Source organism: Oncorhynchus mykiss, chromosome 21 (genome assembly GCF_013265735.2).
Source record: "Oncorhynchus mykiss isolate Arlee chromosome 21, USDA_OmykA_1.1, whole genome shotgun sequence".
In the NCBI taxonomy this organism is placed as follows: domain Eukaryota; kingdom Metazoa; phylum Chordata; class Actinopteri; order Salmoniformes; family Salmonidae; genus Oncorhynchus; species Oncorhynchus mykiss.
This window is the reverse complement of record NC_048585.1, coordinates 43464514-43487747: the sequence shown is the minus strand read 5'-3', so window position 1 is coordinate 43487747 and position 23234 is coordinate 43464514. Positions and strand designations below refer to the sequence as shown.

At 49.3% G+C, this 23234-nt stretch overlaps 1 protein-coding gene across 12 annotated transcripts in view; it reads left to right on the top strand.

The window, feature by feature from the left end:
* Nucleotides 1-22925, top strand: part of kdm6ba (lysine (K)-specific demethylase 6B, a) — a 152980-nt gene extending 130055 nt beyond the window's left edge. For 5 of the 12 annotated variants that reach the window (XM_036957916.1, XM_036957915.1, XM_036957914.1 and 2 more), the window contains 19 exons: nt 7817-7901; nt 9236-9347; nt 9489-9603; nt 9843-9938; nt 10098-10350; nt 10491-10721; nt 10960-11151; nt 11327-11890; nt 12544-16298; nt 16497-16620; nt 16839-16944; nt 17424-17629; nt 17747-17931; nt 18196-18459; nt 18709-18896; nt 19211-19352; nt 20657-20783; nt 21080-21253; nt 21399-22925. In XM_036957916.1, the coding sequence (XP_036813811.1) occupies nt 9494-9603; nt 9843-9938; nt 10098-10350; nt 10491-10721; nt 10960-11151; nt 11327-11890; nt 12544-16298; nt 16497-16620; nt 16839-16944; nt 17424-17629; nt 17747-17931; nt 18196-18459; nt 18709-18896; nt 19211-19352; nt 20657-20783; nt 21080-21253; nt 21399-21422 (6741 nt within the window). In that variant the 5' untranslated portion in view covers nt 7817-7901; nt 9236-9347; nt 9489-9493 and the 3' untranslated portion in view covers nt 21423-22925. Of the gene's footprint in view, nt 1-44; nt 599-2197; nt 2221-7468; nt 7581-7816; nt 7902-8559; nt 8618-9235; nt 9348-9488; nt 9604-9842; nt 9939-10097; nt 10351-10490; nt 10722-10959; nt 11152-11326; nt 11891-12543; nt 16299-16496; nt 16621-16838; nt 16945-17423; nt 17630-17746; nt 17932-18195; nt 18460-18708; nt 18897-19210; nt 19353-20656; nt 20784-21079; nt 21254-21398 lie in introns of those variants that run through there. The other 7 variants (XM_036957922.1, XM_036957923.1, XM_036957920.1 and 4 more) reach the window with 7 other exon arrangements.
* The last annotated feature ends 309 nt before the right edge of the window (nt 22926-23234 follow it).

Sequence of the window (23234 nt, the reverse complement as noted above, 5' to 3'; positions counted from 1 at the left end):
GGAGGGGCGTGTGTGTGTGTGTGTGTGTGTGTGTGTGTGTGTGTGTGTGTGTGTGTGGGGAAGAAGCAGCCAGTGAGTTGGTGTGTGCCTCTGTACTGACAGCATCATAGTTTGCGCACCGAGCTAAGAGGCTTGTCCCTTTAAAACACAGCTCGGCTCAGTCAGCGCAACCCGATCCCACTGGCTTATGTCGGGAGAGAGCAAGAACGAGACACGGACTGTACAAAGAGCGAAGGCAGGGAGAAAAACAGAATAATAAAAAGATGATCTCGCACGTCGACTGACACTAGAATCATTTCAAATCCAGACAGAGACATTAGTCGGGCGTCAAAGTGATACAAGTTTATGAGAGCTTTGAAAGGAAGCGAGTGAGACGAAGTGAACGCTGTAACGTTCTGCCGACTGGGTCAGTTGTGTGAGTAGCTGGCATCTATCTGCACAGAGAGAAACTCGCGGATACATACAGATCCAACTATCTACTGCCTGGATTGAGGAAACTCGGCCAAATTCACTACACCGACAGCCTGCGAAGAAACCATCCTTGGTTGTTTTGGGAATATTCTCAGCGACATCCTCGAGGGCTACTCCTTGACCGACTGTACGTGAATACCCTAACAACTACTTTCTTATGTGAAACACTTTTCGAGCTGGTTACTTTTTGGTACCGTACTATTGGAATGTACCATTTTGAATGTGTATCGCGTTGCGCTGTGTCCACACTAGAGACATAGACATTTCGCCGTTGGCAGTTCTTTGGTTATTGGACGAGTTTGTAGTTATTCTTCGACCAGGGTAAATCGTCAGAATTTAGTCTTCTGTAAATGTCTACGTTGGATTTGAATTGTTTTCTCCTCTGTTTGCTCTTGTTGATAACGCGAACGGATTGTCAATAGTGACATTTGTTGACAGAGTGGAGGAGCCGATGTTCAAGGAATGGTTAGGCTACAGCGAAGCAACAGTTAAATGAGTTCTCGGTGAAACCGGAAGACTTGCTTGCTCATGCTGCCTTGTTCATTCTTGAGCGGCTGTCTCGACGATTAGATCTGGAATACGTCGCCTATTGTAATTCCCATAATAGCTCATGTGCCATGTCATACAGTCTACATAATGGGTTGAATGTGACAATTAGAACAAGTCTATTCCCCTTTTCTAATTTGTATTCATATATTGATCGTTTATGGTTGTGCGTCTTGGTGAATTTATTTTGACAGTAGAAAGATTGGTTTTGGGGAGCGGTTCAGAAACATAGCAGCATCCCGCGTGTGTTTGTGGGACAGATAGAGAGCGGTTGCTGTAGATGCAGGGAGAACATGCTTCTGTAAAGGATCTCCCCTCCTCCATGCCTTTGTCTGTGGGAGTACTAAGCTAAGGGCTGACTTGGGGAGTGTTGAGTGGGGATGGGCAGGACAGAGGGAGCTAGGTAGGTTGACTGGCTGCTTTATAAAGTGAATGGGTTGCCCCTACTCAGACCTTCATCGCACACACAGCGGAATTGAAAGGAAGTCATTTGCATCGTCCAAGGGGGAGGGGTACTGTTTCTGGTCTGGTTTTAGAGTTTGTCTCAAAACACCTCTGCCTGGAAGAGCCGTCAGAGATGAGAAATGGCCCAGGACAAGCAATTAAAACACGCGTGAGAAAATGTGGCGAGTGTTGTGCTTTTCCTCAGTTAGCCTATAATTGTTTGACGGGAGTGTAGCCTAAAATATAAAAGCGTTTATGCGAGAGCTCAACTCGGTCCTATGCATTTTATGGGCCTTAATAAACCGAGCCTTCTAAGGACCGAAGTGTGCTGGCATGGGGTCGGTGAAACTTTTTGAACGTCCACTTCCGATTAATGGAAACGTAACGAGTGTTGTGTTTGGGATTCTTTGAAGTATCAAGCTGTAAAGTTAGGACAGGCAGAAAGCCGCTTACAAAAGCTCTTCTTATCACTCCTATCTTACAGCTCTTTGGCTTCTTGGCAGAAGAGTAGCCGAGTAACTGCTTCTTGCTCTGGCTTGAATCACCCGCCCACCTTATTCGCATCCCGTGATCTGAATGCGAGTGAATGAACAATCACCGCCCATTCTACTACTCCTATGACGAACATGTACGGTTAAAGTTGTACACACACCATATATCTGTGATGCAGAACGTGTTTCATTTAAGTGATGAGGCTCATGTATTGCAGGCTGTATGACATATGGCCGTGATTGGGAGTCTCATAGGGCGTCGTTCGGGGTAGGCCGTCATTGTAAATACGATTTTTTTATTGACTGACTTGCCAAGTTAAATAAAGGTAAAATGAATCATACGGATGAAAGTGGAGAAAAACTGGGTAACAGGATGTTTGTCTGTCTCAGTATAGGTGATGGAAGTTTTTTTTGGCAGATGGTGTTTTGAGATGGTTGGTGCTGTGTGTAGCATGAGATTGGTTGTAGAAACAGGTGTGTGCGTGTCAAAGGTGTCAGTGAATGTAGGACGTGTTTGTGTGGCTGCCTAACATACTTTTACATCCCGTGAGAGAACATCGTCATATTGGGTGTGTGTGCGCGTGTGGTAACCTGGGTCAAAGGTGAGGGGAACTAACTCGATGATGAAACCACTATTTGTCAGAGACCACACCAAGTCTTGTTTTTTTTTTATTACCAGAAACGAAGTGTGTCATGTCTTCACCAAGGAAGTACAGCAGAACATTAGTCCTGCTGCAAACAATAACACGAGCCCCTCTCCTTTTCTGAACGTCTAGCAGGATATTTGATAACAATCCAACGTTTTAACAGGTAGCTCTTAAAGGATGAAGATGAAAACGTGTACATGTTGTCTCCACCTACCCAGGCCTTTCCAATATGCAGGAGGGGATATAGATGGTCTAAGCCCTTTTTTTTGCCACCCCTTAGCAAACACAGCTGATTTAATCAAATTGCGTTCAAAACTGAAGCTCCCGATTAGCTGATTTATTGGGGGCAGGTGTGTTAGATGGGTCAAAACTGTGACGACAGTCAGGCCCTCGGGACTGTGTTTTGTGTTTGTCTGAAAGTTCTAGAGACTTGTGTGTCCCTGTTTTACTTTTTATTTTGGTCTGTTCTTGTCACCCCCATGACTACTTTTACTCCCAACTACTCTGGCAAAGAGAGAGCGAAGCGAGAGGCCAGTAATGAGTGTTAGGGGCAGGTACATTGTCAGAGCGCGTATTAGAAAAGTGTGCGAGAGTGGATGAATGAGAAAAGTAGTGAGAGCTGGAGAAAGAGGCGAGGCCAGTCCGTGAACGGTCCAGTGTTCTTTGGGCTAAATGAACAACCAGTCCAATCCGCCATAACAAACACAGATGTCTGTGTGCATCATTCTCACTGTGCTTTCTGTCTGTTCAGATAACTAGAACTGGTGTAATTACCAGCTGTTCCTACAAACATCGGACTGGACGGTAGCTGTACCTCATCTGGCATTAACTCTGCTGGGGAAAGTTCAGTCCGAGGTCTGACGATCATTAACGTTCTCTGCTCTGTTACGTGCACACACACACATATAGAGGTGGGCGTGTGTTGAAGGTCAGGTGGACCTTAATGTTGTTGTTCAGTGGAGACATGACCACAGACCTTCAGCTCTTGGAATGAAGACCAATCTGTACTAGGGAATGGGACACGGTGGAGAGGTCTCTCTTGAGAAAGTAGTTTCTCTCTCTCTCTCTCCACCTTACTAACCATCCACCATGCCGCCGAAACCACGGCAACCGTTGTCTCGGAAGCAATCTGCTCTGTTTGTTTGTGTGTTTCTGGGGGTACTAATCAGGGTGCTTACTTGTTTGTGTCTCTTGCGCTGGATTCTGGGAAGTGAGGTCTAGGGCAAGTACTGAAGACACTGGGGGGGTTCTGTCCCATTTTTGTTCCCCCACATACAGGGAAAACAAGGTGTTTTGCTGTTTCACTGAGATGTTGTGATCGTCTGTGTTCGGGGAAACCGAAGGCGGGTTGGAATTTTTTAAAGTGGCGGCACTGGGGAAAGTGAGAGTCTTTGATCAAGTGTCGTAACTGTCGCACATGAAAGCGTGTGATCATTCAGTTATCAGCGACCACAAATATCACAACCCATTTTTAGACGGTCACAAACACTGTTTTCAGTCTCAGACGTTCCCATACTGAGTCACTGCTTCACATGTGTACCTGAGACACACACACACACACACGTGTCAGTGTTCAGATGAAGGCATGGACTCTGGCTCTTTCTGTCTCTCTCGAAGTCACGCTGTTTCTGGAAAATGAGAACCGGTCGAACGTCACTCCTTTTCTTCTAAAGTCCTCAGAAATCTCTTCCACAGAACAAGTGACATTTGCCTCAGTGGCTGACGTGTCTGTTGAGGAAGGTTCCGTCAGTCAGCGACCCTTACTTTTTTTTTTACGTTTTTTTTTTTTTTTTTGCTGACAGACGAGAGAGAAAAAAAATAGCCTTTGAGCCTTTAGTTACCATTTAAATGACCTGCCTCTGATATATTTCTGTTATCTGTGTTAGATGGTTTAGTCTTTGGTCAGACACGTGGACTTCGTCATGTCTGACATGGATTCAAAGGTTTTAGAAATGAACCCCTGTTATTTGTTTTCTATTGACAAGTTTCTCACTCACATATTTAGACAACACTTTCGTTTACACACACACACACACACACACACACACACACAGTATCTGTTGCACAGGAAACCACTACCCCTCCCTCTCCCCTCCCCAAGCCATCCACACCCACATACACTTCAGGGAGGCCTAGCTACTTCCTGAAACTCTGACGGCAGCTTCCTGTCTGATCTCATACCAGCTTCTTCTCTCTTCTCCTTTTTCTAAACGTCACACCCGTGCGCCACTTCTGTTTGAACCGTCCTGAACCGTGAGAGATTCTCTCACTCACTCACACTCACACACACACACACACACACACTGACAGTTGTCCAAAGCACAGGTGCGATAGCAGTTAGACAAAGCAGCTCTTGCTGTTTCCATCTTCTCAAACAGCCCAAAGCAGCTCTTGCTGTTTCCATCTTCTCAAACAGCCCAAAGCAGCTCTTGCTGTTTCCATCTTCTCAAACAGCCCAAAGCGGCTGACGTACTTTCGACTGTGTGCGGTAGTGTAGAACAGTTCACCATGTCTGTCATTAGACGGTGTGGGAGGGGGTCCAGATGAGGGTGTTGGGCCAGGCTCTTCTCCAGAGTGTGATCCGTGACTCTCAGAAACAGCACTTGTTCTGTTCGACTCCAGCCAGGGGCACAATCCAAGTTCTCCAAAAGAACGGGATATGAACGTATTTTAACCTCTGAGGAAACGGCTTTCGGCTGAGTCCAACAGAGGGCATTAAGCTAGGCGGAGTCCTAAACCTAACAGGCCCAAATTGGCGCATAGAAACGCTACCTAATTTTCAGCTTGTCAACCCTGATTTTTTTGGGGGGGGGGGGGCAGTCACAGTTAAAGGCTTGGTAAATGGGTGAGAGATTGCGTTTGCTGTGTTTCTGGGGTTGATGTGGAGCACTTGGTTTATTTATTAGAAGGCCAAACCCCTAGATCTAGACTGGGCTACAGTGCTGTACTATAGTTAGTATGGTAGAAGAGAGTTGGCTCTGTCCTGAACTGACCCTCTATCCCTGCTGGAGGATGTTCTGTGTGTGTTTGGCTGTATCTCCCTGTGTGTGTGTAGGCGGTTGTGTGTGTGTGTGGGAAAAGCTTAAATGCGATGGTGACGAGCTAGTTTGCATCGCACACACACACGCACTGTGGGAGCCTGGCAACAGCACGAACGCAGGCGGGCTGTCTTGTTCCTGGCGGTGTGTGTGTGTGTTTCCTCCAGAACTCAATCCTGGGCCAGTTATGTAATGGACTAGTGTCCCTCCCTCATCCCTCGCTCTCTCCCTCCGCCAGACACGCCGGAAGCTTCTCTCTCTCTCTCCCCCCTCGCATCGCTCTTATCAAGTTCCTCACTGATCTCCAGGCCTCTGTCAGGAACTAGTGTCTGAATGTTGTCGTCTGTCTCTCTCTCTCTCTGTGTCTCTGTTTCTACCATAGTCAGTTATCTATTTTTAACTGAGCTCTTCTGTCTGTTTGGCTCTGGATCAAACCACTATATGAGGCTGGCAGGGGAGTTCTGTGTTTGGGATGGCTCTTACTAGAGTCTGGGGCCTAGAGCCTTTTCTTTTGTCATTGATTTGGTCACTGGGCTTTTCCTTTAGCTTGGCGGAAGCTGACTTCTAGTACTTGTCTAGTGATCGCCGTGATATCACAGAAGTGATTATTTCATTTTCGAGATTTGGACTAGGGCTATGGTTTGCTACTTGGAATAGCGATGCCCCTAGCCTTGCCTCCCTCTACCAGAGCGGTAGCCACGTGTGTGTGTGTGTGTGTGAGTGATGAGGTAACCAGAACGACGGAGGCGTTGATTGGAACTTGTCTTTGACGTCTGTCGCCATGGGGGTTTCACTGTAACCCAGGTGACATAAGGGGGCTACCGAGGGAGAATTCATACATTATGACATTGTAATGTTGAGCAAGATTTTTAGTTGTAATGATATTTGTACTGTTGAGATTTAGAGGGGTGTGTGTATGTGGTAACTTCAACGTAGTTAGTTGGAATTGCCCCGGCTTGATTAGGAAAATCGGCAACACCACAACAGAATGTGTGTTTTGTTTCCCCTCCCCCTCTGCGACTCAGTATTTGGGGGATTCCTCTCTTAGGCCGGGGTTTTATGGCAATCTACCTACCTCGCATTCTATTTCACCGTAACACCGGTTCACTAACCACCGACCGATTCCGCCTGAGAAATACCCTGTGACATCACGACGTCGCTAGCGACGCCCCCGGTCACCTGACCGTAAGTGGCGTCATAGGGGAGGCGGGGTGTAGTTTGGGGTAAGCCCTGTACACTGGCGGCGTGGCCCTTACTCACTCTCCGGGGGTTCCCCGTGCTGCGGTCCCCCGGATGCAGAGTATCACAGTACACACACACAGCATTACTGATTAGTGACAGACAACCAAATGTAAGAATACTGTCTCTACACACAAGGCAAGTTCCGTTTCCAGATCTGATCAGTTGTCACATAAAAGGGAAGAAAGACGTGAACAAGCACGGGTCTCGGTGTATTTTAATACAATAGAGTGATGTTTGACTCTCCTCTCCCGTGTTCAGTTCCCTATGCTGCTTGTTTTTCACTTTCTCTTTCTCTTGTCAGTGGTTGTCACATCTCAGTCCACAGCACACACCCTGTATAAAAGTGTAATTGCAGCCTTCTTCATTCTGACCGCTCTCTTTCCCTTTTTTTCCACCTCTCTTGCTCTCCCTGTCTCTTCTCTCTCCTCTCTGTCTTGTTTCACATGTGCTAGTTGATGACAAGCACACCCTGTGTGTGTGTGTGTGTGGAAAGCCCTCACCCGGGTTTCCACACACACACAACGCATACAGGGTAAAGGAGAGGAAGAGCAGAGGGCTGATTTCTTTCTTTCCTCTCCTCCTCCAACAGTCTCCATGTTCCTAGTAAACGTGGGAGAGGGTGAGCGAGAGAGAGAGGGAGACGATGCTACAGTCACACTGAAACTGCTAGTCCCTGTCTGTCTCCCGGCTCTGACTGACAGGTGAAGGCAGTGTTAGAGAGGTCTGGCTACTGTCTGGTTTCTGTTCCTTGTCATCAGGAAGACCACAGATATTGTCTGATGGAGCTCTTGTGTAATTGTGACTGTGTTCGTTTCATGTGTGCAGATGTTGCTCGACAGACTGTTTTTTTTTTTTTTTTTGTGTGTGTGTGTGGTCGCGATCCACTTTTATGCCGGTTTGATTATTACATTGTCTCGTTCTTCTGATTTTGGTCCAGGGCTGAAGAAATCCCAGAGATGATTGGCTGTAGAAGCTGAGACTCGACGAGGCAGAGGATCTTGAACTCGGTGCTATTTTGAAAGGTGAGTGTGTGTGAACATTTTGTATTTTTGTGGGAATATGTTAACCCCAGCCAGAGCTGTTTATGATCATCTGGTCATGGGCTCTCTTTACATGAGTGTGTGTCTGTCTGGTGCATCGTGATCACATACACACACACACACGCTCACCGAGAGAGGGGGGGGGGGGGGCGTCAGCATGGCCAAGTGTTGTCTTTTATTTCCGTCTCTATGGAAGCTAAAAACGAAGCGCCTGAAATATCTTCTCCTTAGGCTTTTTATAGAGGGAGAGGAAGAGGGATAGACCCACTACACACGCTAGTAGGGCTAATTTCGGGAAGCAACACTGACTGGGGAGTGGGGAGCATTCTGCTGAGCAAGAGTGGCTCACAGTGAGTGTCTGTTTTGAGCAGGAGTCTCCTTTTTTTGTTCCACTGTAGGTAATGTCTTTATGTTTGGATCATGGCCTTTTTTCTCTGTGTGTGTGTGTGTGTGTGTGTGTGTGTGTGTGTGACTATATGCCAGGCTCATTTCTGCCATGTGGGTGTGAGATCCAGGCAGGACAGCCTGTGCTCTCATCGTCCGACTGTCTCTCATCGTCCGCCTGTCTCTCTCTCGCTCTCCTTCCTTGAAGAGCGTTTTTTAAAATTTTCTTCTTAATCTATCCTCCAATCCTGTTCAGACGGTCTGTTGGGCCTTCTCCTTCTCCATCACGCCTGTTCTAATGGGATTAAAACCAGGTGGATTCAACACACACGGAACACTAAATACACACACACACACACACACACACACACACACACACACACACACAGAACCATTGGCTAGTCTGTAAGGATTACAGTAACCTCCGTGTGCTCTCCTAGGTCTGCTAACTCCCCCAGAGCCATCTGCTCTGCTAATAATCCTACAGTAGAGCTAACATCGCCCCCTAGGGGCAGGGACACAGTACAGCAGGACCAGAGTACACTAGCAAATACTGACAGAGATGGGCAGACACAGGGGTCAATACCTGCGGTACCTGGACTGGACTACACCAGACTGGTGTAAAAGTTGTTTAAATTGGCCGTTTTTTTTACTGCAGCAGAAACCGTTTCTACACTAGATTCTCTCCACCTACACCTCCACGCACACATTTTTAGTTCTAGAGGCGCGTGAGCTCTCCTCCCCATTCCTCAGCAAAATGTTCCATTGCTAGACTTCCTCCTTGCGCCGCTCTCTCTTCTGTCCCGTTTCGCCAGTCTCAACCCCATCGCCTGTCTAGTTCTACATCACACGCTGAATTATGTCATGGAAGACCTACCGGCATGTGTTGACTGCTCTGTCCATATTTCTGTCTAATCGTGTTCTCCCTCCAGTTCAACTGGCTGTATTGTATTGGTGCTGTTGACGTGTCGAGGGTCTTCCTCGGTGTTGGCGCGTGGCCTTCTCTGTGCTGCGGTGGAGGGCTTCACAGACGCAGCTAGTGTGGTGAGTCGAAAGTCTGAAATACTTAGCTTTTTGGGCAACCCACAAGTAAGTGCCACAGTTTTGTGTGCGGGTTTGTTACACGTACCCTGTGTGTTGAACGTGTGTGTGTGTTGCGTCCTGTCTCCGTCTGTCTCCCTCCAGGCTGGATGCATCACGCAGTAGAGCAGTTTGGCGGGCGTGGCACACGGGACTCCTTCCCTCTGGACGGACTCAGCCGGGGAACATGGGCTCCCGTGGGCGCCCACATACCTGCCAGGTATGTTAAGTCTCCACGGCAATGGACAGCCCCCCACACACACACACACACCAACAGTCAATTAATTACACCTACACTGACTGCCTCAGCCTCGTAGTCCTTCCCTTGAGGTTTACGTCCACAAGTTCCGACTGTTAATTGTTCTTCTAGGTTAAAATGAATATTTGTATTTCTTCAAATTGGTCTGGTCTCAGAGAATTTGGCCCTGGTCTGACCTTTGCACTTGTTTTCTCTACCAGGTGTCCGCCAGGTGTCAATCAACACCAGCTCCTACCCCATCTACCGCCCAGTCACATGGGTGGACTGAACCATCCCAGTAAATTCTTCAATAATGGGTGAGTCCAGCATATATTCCATTGGGCAACGTACTGTATTCCATACTAGAATCAGATTGCTGCAGTCTCCTCCATTCTCTCTGGTCTTTATCACTGGCCTTCACGACTCCAGACTGTAGTCACCTGACTCTTTCCCTCCATGTCTCTGTTCCCCGCCAGGCCCATGCAGGTGCGTGGCAGTGAGAAGCAGGAGCTGGCCCAGGCCATGTTACCTGGCCTCCAGAGAGCGGACCAGCAACACCTCCCTCCTCCCCCTCACAGGGCGTGGGAACAGCCGGGTCAGCTGTACGAGTTGCCCCCCCCTCCTCATCCATCCGTACCCCTGCCCAGCGACCACGCGACCCGTCTGCATGGCGGGTATAGCCCCGGGCCTCCCGCCAGCCTGCCCCCCAGGCCCAATCAGCTACTGAAGGTGAGCGAAAGAGGCAATGATATCGTCATACAGGTAGAGTGTCGATAAACGAGTGGCCTATCAGTGAGCGAGGAGGAAGGTGGATGTCTTGTTCGGAGAGAAGATTAAACCCTTCCTCTCTCTCTTTGGCTCGCTGCCAGTATGTGGACCCTCAGGAGCAGCATCTTCTCAGGGGTCCGACATCGCTGGGTGAGGATATGTGGGCTCAGGTGCAGCAGAGGGGTTACCCAGGGAAGATGTTGGGAGGGCAGCTGAAGAGACCGGCCCCCCCTCTCGGGGAGTACTCGGTCATCCGGCACACCCCGCACCCTTCCTCTCGCCCCAATGAGGACTGCCCCAGTCCCAGCAAGAGGAAGAGGAGCTCTGAGCAGGTATGTGGATGATTTGAAAACTCTGCATTTAAAAACTTGACTCGTGCATTTAAATGTACTTTACCCCAAAAGTTGACTCGTAAAGGATAAAGAAACAAAGTCTAAACTCTCTCACATGTAGAATCAGGTGATTGCATAGAATAGTTTGCCATTTTCTGATATCTAAACTTTGTAGTTGTTATTTGACCATGTTGTTTAGATGGGATATGGTGTAGTACCTAAACCCTGCTCTCTCCAGGTTCCACACCCAGGCATACAGAGGTTCTCTGGCCCAGGAGGGCACCCCCTGCCCCCACAGCAGCAGCCCCCGTCCCACTACCCCCCTCCTCCACCCAAACCTGCTTTCTGGAACCCCATGCACAAGGCGAGTGGCGCCCCCCGGGCCCAGCCTGAACGCAAGAACGGTTCCCCTGAGTTCCAGGTCCGAGCCGTAAGAACACTTAACACTTGCTGTTCTATCAAGAACGTGACTAGTTGGAATGTAGCTTTACAGATCTTTTTATTTAATTTTATGTTTGGAATGTCAGGTTATCTAGGCTCCCCTAGCTTTCCCACGTTCTGAGCCATAATGTTAATCGTCTCTCTCTCTTTCTCTCTGCTAACAGGAGTCAGTCAAGTCCTGCATGGGCGGCTACACCTACAAACCTCCCGCCCCCTCGCCCATCTCCCCACCCCTCACCTCCTCCCCGGGAGGCTACCCTCAGAGGCACAGCGGGCCCCACCCACCCCACAAGCCCTCATTCTCACCTCAGGCCCTCAATCAACCCCCCCACAACAACCCCCACAGCTCTCACCCGCAGTACCCTAAACAACCAGCCCCGCCCCGCATGGGGATGGAGCCCAGGGGAGGTCCTCCTACCCCCCAGAGAGGCCCTACCACTGTGGGTAGGGGAGTCAACAACCATCCGCCTCCTCACCACCACCAACCTCCAGCAAGGGGGGACAGGGACAGTAGGGAGCCCCCCCAACCCTCACCAGCAAACCACACCGGCGTGCCTTACAGCCACAACCCCCACTTCCAGACCCACCCCGGGCTGGGCCACACTGCCCCCCACCCCCCTGCCAGCAGCACAGCAGTACCTCAGCAGCACAACCCCAGTCCCTCCCACCACGAGGCCTGGAGGCCCCAGGGACAGGGGCAGGGCAGGCCACAAAACAACCACCTCCTGGTGAGTCCCAGGTTCCCGGCAGAGCGAATGTTGCACTCCACTGCTACTAACTCTTCTCCTTTTGTTAACGTTGGATTATCATGTGATCTCCGCCTTTTTCACACGAACGTGATTTAGCAGAGCGGTCAGTTTGGAATTGATTGGGCTTAGTTAATTGAGCAATAAGGCCTGAGGGGATGTGGTATACGGCCTACATACTGCGGCTAAGGGCTGTTCCTATGCACGACGCAGCACAGAGTGCCTGGACACAGAGTGTACCACAAACCCCAGGGTACCTTATTGCTATTATAAACTGATTACCAACGTAATTAGTGCAGAAAATACATATATTTTTTGTCATACCCATGGTATACGGTCTGATATACCACAGCTTTTAGCCAATCAGCATTCAGACCTCCAACCAGCCGGTTTCTAATGTTAAATTAACAATGGACTTTGAAGTGTAACGTATGTCCATTTTTTTTATCTGTATCATTATCAGTGTATCAAATTACTTTTTGCTAGGAAATACTAGGAAGTGTACGGTTGTGCCCCAAATCTGGTCAAATGTAGTGCACTATATAGGGAATAGGGTGCCATTTGGGGCGCATACTAGGTCTATAGCTCTCAATCTCCAGTGCATTAATCTAGCATGTCTCTGTTCCTCCCTGCAGGAGCCGAGTCACTACAGGGCAGGGCTGGTACCTCAGGGGCAGCAGAACCAGGCTGGGGAGACCCGGGGTCCCGCGTCCCTCCAACACCATCAGCACCCCCACATCAGCTCCCCTCTGGTTCCTACCAGAACCCCCGTCATCATCTCCACCCCCCAGGCCCTCTGCTCACAGTCCCAAAACAACCGCTACAACAACAGTAGTAGTATTACTGGACCTGCACTCTCCACTGTAATCACAGCACCACCTGCTGTGTGTTCAGCTAACAGCACCTGTAGGAGAGGCAGGGAGACGATGTCACTGCCCCACCAGTCCTCAGCTGCGTCTCAGCTGGAGAGAGACCCAGAGAGGAGCCCCATCCACCCCATGCTGCACCCAGGGTATCAGGGAGCCCACGCGGGCACTGCCAACCACCCACACCGGGCGCCACCCAGGCCCCAGCAGCAGCAGTTCCCTAGCCAGCACCACCAACAGTCTGTCCAGGGGAAGTCTTACTACGGACGGTCTGATCCGGATGGCACTCCGGCCTCCTCTTCATCCTCCTCCTCTTCGTCATTCTCAGGACACCAGAGGGCAGGGGAGAGCGTCATCACCAGCAGGGGGTCTCACCCCAGCCCCCTCACCCAGACGGAGGTCACTAGCTCGCCCCTGCACCGCCCCATGCCCGCCCCCCAACCCCACACTGTCAGCTCTGCACCCCAGCCAGCCTCCAGCCCCTCCTACTCCAGACTCTGTGCCCAGCCTGCCCCCCAGCCAGCCTCCAGCCCCTCCTACTCCAGACTCTGTGCCCAGCCTGCCCCCCAGGCTACCACCACCTCAGCCAAGGGGTATCTAAATTCTCGACCCCTGCCACCTCCACCCTCAGCCCCCCAGTCCATGGAGGAGGCTCTGGATAAACTGGATGCTGAGCTCCAAGGTCATATGCAGGCCGAGGAGAGGAGGGAGAGGGAGCAGGAAGAGCAGAAGAGGAGGGAGCAGGAAGAGCGGAAGAGGAGGGAGCAGGAAGAGCGGAAGAGGAGGGAGCAGGAAGAGCGGAAGAGGAGGGAGCAGGAAGAGCGGAAGAGGAGGGAGCAGGAAGAGCGGAAGAGGAGGGAGCAGGAAGAGCGGAAGAGGAGGGAGTGGGAGAGAGAGCAGGAAGAGCGGAAGAGGAGGGAGAGGGAGCAGGGGAAGAGGAGAGAGTTGGAGAGAGTGGAAGAGGAGAAGAAAAGAAGGGAATGGGAAAAAGAGCAAGAGGAAAGGAAGAGGAGGGATTTGGCGAGGGAGCGAGAGGAAGAGGAGAGGAAGAGGAGGACTGAGTTGATGAAAGAGGAGGAGAGGAGGAAGGTGGAGGAGGAGATGAGCCAGAGTAGTAAAAGGAGAGAGGAGTCTGCCATTGAGAGTCTGGAGAGACTCCTGTCCGGCAACTCCTCTGCTCCTCCACCTCCTCGCCTGTCCACCGTTTCCTCCTTTGTCCCTCCCACCCCCAGCCAGTCATCCTCCTCGCCCTCCTACCCCTGGCTGAGCCGGGGCGGGGCTCCCCCTTGTCCCCCAGGCCAGGCACCACCACCTCCTGCCCCCCTGGAGATGTCACGGCCGCCCCCTCTCACCCCCCAGACGGAGTACGCCAGGGAGAAGCAGAGGCAGAGAGAGATGTGGGGTGAAACCCCCCCCTCGTCATTACACACTGGTAACGTCACCTCAGGGAACAATGCCCTGACCTCGTCGGGGCCCTTTTACCCCAACCACCCCTCAAATAAGACCTTGACACAAGGTGCCCCCCCCCGCCCATCCAAAGACACCCCCCATCCCAAGGAGAACGATAGTCAGCAGGCCCGAAGGGGAGCGATGGGCGCTGTGGATCCCCTCCACACCTCCAGCACGGTCACCCTCCGAGAGCCCCCCAAACTCTTCCAGGCGTTCCCCAGGGATAGCCTACTGTCTGGGCCCAACAACTCCAGGACCAGCAGCAGCACGTCCAGCACAGGGGGCCTCCCCAACAAGCGCATGCCCAGCGGAGGCCTAGGCAGCCTGGGTTGTAGCGCCAGCAGCAGTAACAGCGGCGACTCCGACAGCGCCCAGTTTGAGGAGGAACCCTTGGAGCTCTCAACTTTACTCCCGGACGGTCTGGCCAACATCATGGCCATGCTGGATGAGTCCATCAAGAAAGAGGAGGAATCTCTGTACTGCAGCGACCGAAACGGTGCTAGGGAGACCATCATAAATGCCTTCTCTGCTATGCCGCCGGCCAAGAGCTATCTGTGCGCCCCGGACCTCATCCCAGCGCCCAATCAGCAACCGCAGGACGACTTTGTTGGTACGAACGTCCACGCCAGCCCCCCTGTACTGAGCCGACAGGGCTCCCTGGCCTCCCCCTGCAGCCGGACCTCCTCCATCAACGAGGAAGACGAGGAGGGTTGTCTCGCCCTGAAACCCGCTTTGGAGCTCCACGAGCCAGCCGTCCCCCTCAACTCCGACCCCCAGTCAGGGACTAACTACAGCCACAGCGACCTGGCTAAACTCTACGGTCTCCCGGAGCCTGTGAAGAGCGAGGGTGACGACGAGGATGAGGAAGATGAGTCGGAGACCCCGTCCAGTTCCCCTCCCCCGCCCCAGAGGCCCCACCTCCACCAGACGGGGGTGAGCAGCACCTTCAAGTCCCAGGCCGCCCTGGAGAACCAGAAGTACGCCTACCGAGGAGGTCCGTTTGGCCGCCCGCCCCCCTCCGCTCTGGGGGGACTGAAGTACTCCTCCTCCCTCTCTCTGGGTCCCGACATCCAACAGCAGCAGAATAGCACCTCCCCCATCTCGGATTCCACCAATCACCCAGGCTTCACGCCATCTTCGGCCCCTCCCCTAAAGACCCGCCCACACTCCCCCTCCAGCTGGGAGGCAAAGAGACAGGTCAATATCAAGATGGAGGAGCCTGATATGTGGAGAGATGGGAGAGAGGCCATGGAGAAGAGGCTCTATTCCACAAGGGTGGAGTCCAAGTGTTATCCCTCTACACAACCTATCAAGATGGAGCCCAAGGAAGAGGCCACGCTTACAACCATCTCCGAGTCTTCTCTGGCCGAGCTGGGCCGAAGCTGTGAGGTTCTCCTGACCCGACACTCCAGCTCCCTCCCCAGAAAGAACCCCTCCGACAGGATCAAGACTGAGATCAAACAGGAGGGCAGGCACCACAAGCCTGAGAGAGAGCGGGAACGACACCGAGAGAAGGAGAGGAAACACGGCCGGAGCAAGAAGCACGGGGAGAGGAAAGAAGGGAAGAAAAAGCCGAGGGAGAAACGAGACGAGATGTCCTCCTCCTCCTCTTCGTCCTCTCACTCCTCCTCCTCCAGTTCCAGTTCGAAACGACACAGGCACAAGGAGAAGAAGGACCACCGGCGGATCCTTGGGGACCTGGACCTTCAGCGTAAGGAGATCCAGGAGAAGGATCGCGACCGCGTTCGCGCCGACATGAGGAGGAAGGAGGCTGGGTCCACCAGCGAAGGCGACACCTCCGAATGGGCGTCCCGTAGTAGAAGTGAAAGAAGTTCAGGAGTCATGTCCTGCTCTCAGGACAGAGGGGCTGGATCTACACTGCAGGGTTCAGCTGCTGACTTCATGAAGCTGAAGGCACTGTCGGACGGGCCGCCCAAGGAGCTGAAGATCAGGCTGATCAAGGTGGAGAGCGGCGACCGAGAGACGTTCATCGCCTCTGAGGTGGAGGAGAAGCGGACACCCCTGGAGGAGATCAGCATCGAGAACACCGCCGCAGAGGTCATCAGGGCCTGCAAGTGAGTATGGAGGAGAGGGATGGATGAAGGCGTGAACAAGGCAGGGATGTAGTGAGTGGTGGGGGGGATTACCAATGAGAAGTTAAGAAGGAGTTACATTCTAGTTAATCAATTTCTAAAAAAGACCGTAAGCTAACTCATTGCTCCAATTTGTGACGGTGTTTGGTCTTAACATTTGCCTCTCTCTCCCTGTCTCAGGGGTGCGAGGGTGAAGGGGAAGTTCAGAGAGTCCTACCTGCTCCCTGCGTTCTCTGTCAAGCCGCTATTTACTACAGAGCCCCTCCCGCGGGATAAACTCAACCCCCCCACACCCAGCATCTATGTAAGTCGATCGTCATTCGCCATAACACGAACCACCGGTTACTGTAGCTAATTTGACCTTCACTCTATTCGATTTTTCTCATTTCACCCTCTTGCTTTCTCTTTGAAAGTGTGTATTAGGATGCCTTTTTGTATGCCTGCGCTGCCCTCTTCTGGTAGAAAGATGCACCTGCTATTTGTGACGGTACTAACTCTTCAGTCCTCTTTCCCCCCCTCTAGTTGGAGAGTAAGAGAGATGCCCTCTCCCCTGTACTACTGCAGTTCTGTACAGACCCCAAGAACCCTGTTACTGTCATCAGAGGACTGGCCGGGTCCCTACGACTCAGTGAGTTTTTATATACACACACACACAGACTATGTTACCAATCATTTATTTAACCCTGACATCAACACACTATCTACCACACATGTTAGAGTAATCACAGGGCTTGGTACCATTTGCTTTTGGGAGTCTCTTTATGCAGGTTAGAGTTTTTCTGTCATGAATCTTCTTCTGAAGGCAGCTCTGCAGAGTGGTCACTAGCTTGGCACAGCCACAAAGTCATGATATAAACCTAACCTTAACCACACTGCGAACCCTAATGCCTGACCTTAACTTGAGACAAAAAGCACATTTTGTTGTTTTTATAAATCTGTACAATATAGCCAATTTTGACTTTTTGCAGCTGGCTTATCTAAGGGGCAATTGCTCAGTTCTGCCTCCAGGACCAAACTTCAACCTGCTCCTTTTAGGCCATACCATGTCATCCTTTAGTATGTTTGTATATTAAACCCCTTTACTCTCCCTCTCTCCTCTCCTCTCAGACCTGGGTCTGTTCTCCACTAAGTCTCTGGTGGATGCTAACTCTGAGCATGCTGTGGAGGTGAGGACCCAGGTACAGCAGCCTGCTGATGAGAACTGGGACCCCAGCGGCACGGGGCAGACCTGGCCCTGCGAGAGCAGCCGCTCACACACCACCATCGCCAAGTACGCCCAGTACCAGGCTTCATCCTTCCAGGAGAGTCTGCAGGTACAGACCAGACTCAACACACGCACACACACCTCTTACTTACACACCTCTTACTTACACACCTCTTACTTACACACCTCTTACTTACTTCTACCTTGTCCCTTTCTGTGTCTTCAGGAGGAGAAGGGTAGTGATGAAGAGGCTGAGGAAGATGAGGAAGACAAGGAGAAGACGAGTAAGGAGACCAGCCCTGAGACATCTAGCAAAGAACCCACAAGTAAAGATGCTACCAGTACCGAACAGAAACCAGTGGGGAAGATAATCAAGTTTGGCACCAACATTGACCTGTCAGACCCCAAGAGGTAAGCTGGAGATGGATGCATTGTATTACCGCATAGAACACGTGGAACTTTTCCCATTTGTTCCAGAACTTTCCTCTTTGTTTTTGCTGACCCCTAGTGGTCAGATCTTAGTATTACATAAAACCCCTCCCCAAAATCCCTGAGGCTAAACATCTATTGCTAAGCAAGGCCATGTGCAGAATCACTATAGTACATAAGTGCCTATACTGCTGCTCAGATGTTGTTTTGTTGGACAATTTGAAACCGACAATAACCCTCTCCCAGGTGGAAGGCCCAGCTGCAGGAGCTCCAGAAGCTTCCGGCCTTCATGCGCGTGGCATCCAGCGGCAACATGCTGAGCCACGTAGGACACACCATCCTGGGCATGAACACTGTCCAGCTCTACATGAAGGTCCCCGGGAGCCGCACGCCTGGCCACCAGGAGAACAACAACTTCTGCTCTGTGAACGTCAACATTGGGCCTGGAGACTGCGAGTGGTTCTCCGTGCACGAAAACTACTGGCCGGCCATCGACGACTTCTGTGAAAAGTAAGTCGTGTCGGGTTGATACTTGTACCGCGATTTCTTGAATGCACTGATGATGACGAGGTACAAGAATATATTCCTCGTCAGTTTTGAACCTGCGCTTCCCGAGTCACTTGAGATTAGCTTTCAAGACCGTACGCCGTAAGAATGGGAAATAGCACAGGCGTCTCATCTACTTAAGTTTACCATTCTCCCAACGTTATCACCCACTACCTCAGAGGATCTTACCCCCGTATCCCCTCCCTCCTTCAGGCACGGAGTAGACTACCTGACCGGTTCCTGGTGGCCTGTTCTGGAGGACCTGTACCGATCCAACATCCCCGTGTACCGCTTCATTCAGAGGCCCGGGGACCTGGTGTGGATCAACGCAGGGACCGTCCACTGGGTTCAGGCTGTGGGCTGGTGCAACAACATCGCCTGGAACGTGGGCCCACTCAACTGTACGTGAACTCCCTGACACAGACGCCTACATTAGTCTTGCTGCAGACCTTTCACTCCACTAGCCACTGAAACGCGTTGCAGTAGAGCTGTTTCTTGACTTTAGTGTTTAGTGTTATTTTATGGATCTGTTGGTCTCGGTCAGTCATTTTGCCTTGGGAGTTTTGAACTTCAGGGCGACGACCCCCGGTCCAAATCCACACTAATGAGACTCATAAGTATAGGACTAATGTTGACCTTTATTTTTATTATTTTTATATATATATATATAATATCAGGTGAGGTCACTACTAATGGCCCCTTATCCTCCCTGTAGCCTACCAGTACCAGCTGGCCCTGGAGAGGTTTGAGTGGAACGAGGTCAAGAAGGTCAAGTCCATTGTCCCCATGATCCACGTGTCCTGGAACGTGGCCCGCACCGTCAAGGTCACTGACCCCGACACATACAAGATGATCAAGTGAGTATTCAGACTGGTGACGTGTCTTCCAGTTGATTGGTGGCTCTACAATGGCAAGAAAAAGTATGTGAACCCTTTGGAGATACCTGGATTTCTGTGTAAATTGGTCATAACATTTGAACTGATCTAGGTCACAACAAGAGACAAACACAGCCTGCTTAAACTAATAACGCACAAGCAATTATACGTTTTCATGTCTTTTATTGAACACACTGTGTAAACATTCTCAGTGCAGGGTGTGAACCCTTGGATTTAATAACAGGTTCACCCTCCTTTGGCAGCAATAACCTCAACCAAACGTTCTCTGCAGTTGTGGATCAGACCTGCACACACCAGACAGGAGGAATTTTGGACCATTCCTCTTTACAAAACTGTTTCAGTAAAGCAATATTCTTGGGATGTCTGGTGTGATCTGCTCTCTTGAGGTCATGCCACAGCATCTCAATCAGGTTGAGGTCAGGACTCTGACTGGGCCACTCCAGATGGCGCATTTTCTTCTGTTGAAGTCATTCTGTTATTGATTTACTTCTGTGTTTTGGGTCGTTATCCTGTTGAATCACCCAACATCGGTTGAGCTTCAATTGGCGGACAGTTGGCCTTACATTCTCCTTTAAAGTGTCTTGATAAACTTGGGAATTATTTTTTCCGTCGACGATAGCAAGTTGTCCAGACCCTGAGGCAGCAAAGTAGTCCCAAACCATGATGCTCCCTCCACCATACTTTACAGTTGGGATGAGGTTTTGATGTTGGTGTGCTGTGCCTTTTTTGTTTCTCCATACAGTGTTGTGTGTTCCTTCCGAAACAACTCAACTGTAGTTTTGTCTGTCCACAGAATATTTTGCATCGTCAAGGCTTTTAGAGATACTTTTGTAACCCTTCCCAGGGGGTGTTCACATACTTTTTACAACCTACAATGTGAATGTTTAAATGATGTATTCAATATAGACAAGAAATGCAGAAATGTGTTATTAGTTTAAGCACGCTATGTTTGTCTATTGTTGTGACTTAGATGAAGATCAGATCAAATTTGATGACCCATTTATGCAGAAATCCAGGTCATTCCAAAGGGTTCACATACTTTTATCTTGCCACTCTATATTAGTTACAAATGATACAGGTCAATAGGGCAGATTGTGATTATGCTACTAACTTGTGTTCTGTTTAATAAGGGTTGCAGTGTCATGACAGGGACACACTATCACTGTGTTGGACCAGAGTTTTACCTCGACAGGTCATGTGATCAGGAAAACTCTCGGTCCTCTTCATACCTGTATCCTAACCTCATCACTCACTCGCTCACTCAGGCACTGCCTCCTGCAGTCCATCAAGCACATCCAGGTTCTGCGAGACCAGCTGGTAGCAGCAGGGAAGAAGATCTCCTACCAGAGCCGAGTGAAGGACGAACCAGCTTACTACTGCAACGAGTGTGATGTGAGTAGTACTTCTACCCAGTATCTACCTACTGCCCTCTCAATGCAAATCCCCCAACCTCATGTTTTACCCTCGGTCTGCCAGCACCAAAACGCCTTCTAACTGAACACAAAACATACCACTTACCACAGTCAGAACCCATCGCTCTTCTGAAACCACATTACTTCAAACCCTGGCCCCCCCAATCTTCCTTCATGGTTGCTTCGGCCTGCATTCAATTCCTCCCCATTTGTTACAAGACATAGCCCTTTACTTGTGTACTGAGTATCTGTGTGTATATATCTTCTGTCCACCAGGTGGAGGTGTTTGACCTGCTGTTTGTGACGTCTGAGAGTGGCAGCAGGAAGACCTATGTAGTCCACTGTGAGGACTGTGCCCGCCAGAGAAACCCCAGCCTCTCCAACAACGTAGTGGTGTTAGAGCAGTACCGCATGGAGGAGCTAATGAGTACCTACGACGCATTCAGCCTGGTGAGGGGACACACACACACACACACACACACACACATCTTTTTCTTATGAGACGGGCACCTGCATACAAGGAAATCGGTGTCAGTCTGCCTAACAACCTGAGGACAGTAGATGTAACGTTTCCTCTTCTGTCTCCTCTCTCCAGACTGCAGCCCCGAGTACACGGTGATAAAGCTCCTCCCCCTCCACGTCTCACAGCCATAACCAAAACTCCTGCCAGACAGGACTTAACATCTTTTAAAAAACGTTATTTTTAACCTTTTTTTTTTTTTTTTTTCCCCCTTCGTTATTTAAGATGTTTTTACTACTGCTAATACTTGCCGATCAAACAGCCAATCGAAAACCAGTTTACTACTCATCACTGTTTACAAAACCGAACCGCCAATCAAATGCCAGTTTACCCTTGTTGTAGACTGTTCATGAGCAGCGTTCTGGTTTCCGGAGGACTTGAGAAAAAATGGAAAGGCAGTTGGTGCTAGCTGCCATCGTGAACAAGCAACAAAGGGTTGACAGTTATCAATGGCATACATTTTATTATTTCCATATCTTTTTTTTTTATCATGAATTCTGAAATTTGTAAATGCTGTGTATTTTATGTGGGGTGGTTTTTTTTCTCTTCTAAAATAATGTATTTTCTTTAAGACTAGATCAGCCCTAGATATATACCACATTGGCCTTGTGACTTGTATTTAGAAGATAAATAAGATGCATTTTTTTTCTAAAAGCATTAAGAATAAGGAGACAATAAAAATACAATTGTTTGAAATGCTTAGAAACATACGGGTTTTCAAGTCTTTTTTTTTTAGATTTTCTGTTTAGTCTTTCTTACTCTTGTATGTGTTGTGTTTTTACAAATGTATAATGTTTATTTCCACGGGAAGGCGAAAGAGTCAATTGTCACAACTCTTTAGGAGTACATCAGGTCTTTTTGTTTTAATGAATTGCTTCCATTTTTGCATTGTTTTGTACCTCTGATTTTGTTAGTTGTTTGCTTAATATACAGATTTATAATTTTTCTGGATTTTACATTGTACATTTCTTTTTTTATTTAAAATGTTTCTTATATTTATAGGATGTCAATGTTCTCCCCTTACTTTTATTAGGGTTTGAAAGTCATTTTTGTCCTCTGTAACAACTGAAAGGGTGTGTTATGGGAGGACAAGGTTCTCTGGTGCTTCTTCTGGTTCTATCTATCTATCTATATATATATATATATATATATATATGATATTTCTAATGAATATAACTTACACTTTCCCTGTAGTTGGTAGGATCCACAGCCGAGTTGAGTTGACGAATGGAATACGGCCTTTTTAATGCGCGGGGGAAATTGTCATTGTTTTTCATTCTTTTTAGGGGGCTTTTATTTTTTTTATTTTTATATATATATATTATTGTAATCTGTTGGAATATTGACTTATGGGATAAAAAGGTGCTACAGTTTTGGATAAACTATTTTTGTTTTTCCTTTAAGATAAATTCTATTTTTCCTGTTGCAATATACCTTCCTTTTCCTACTCTTGGTGGTCATTTATTTAACATGCACTCTTTAGAACACACACACACACACACACACCAAACTGAGCCAGACATTTCTTAAACACTTTGTGAATTTGTGTGACATTTTACTATGACTTATTAATAAATAAATGCTTTTGATGAAGCCAAAAAATGTGCATATAGTTTAATTGTTTAAACTCTATTGATGGTACACGTCTCATCTGAACAGCGAACGCTGACTGTCAGGAGTGTTTTTTGCAGACAAACCACGTCTCACACCTGATACAGCCACCAATTGTTCACCTAAAGTAAATAAATATTGGGTGGAATATGTTAGAAAAGTAACATATTTGAACCTAACATCCCAGTCAGTCAAATCTGAAAACAAAGTCCAGAGTAGTAGCCTATAAAACCTATCTAGAACTATAGATCAATGAATAAACCCCTCTTTGAGTTGGATTCAATCTGTATCACTGAAGCG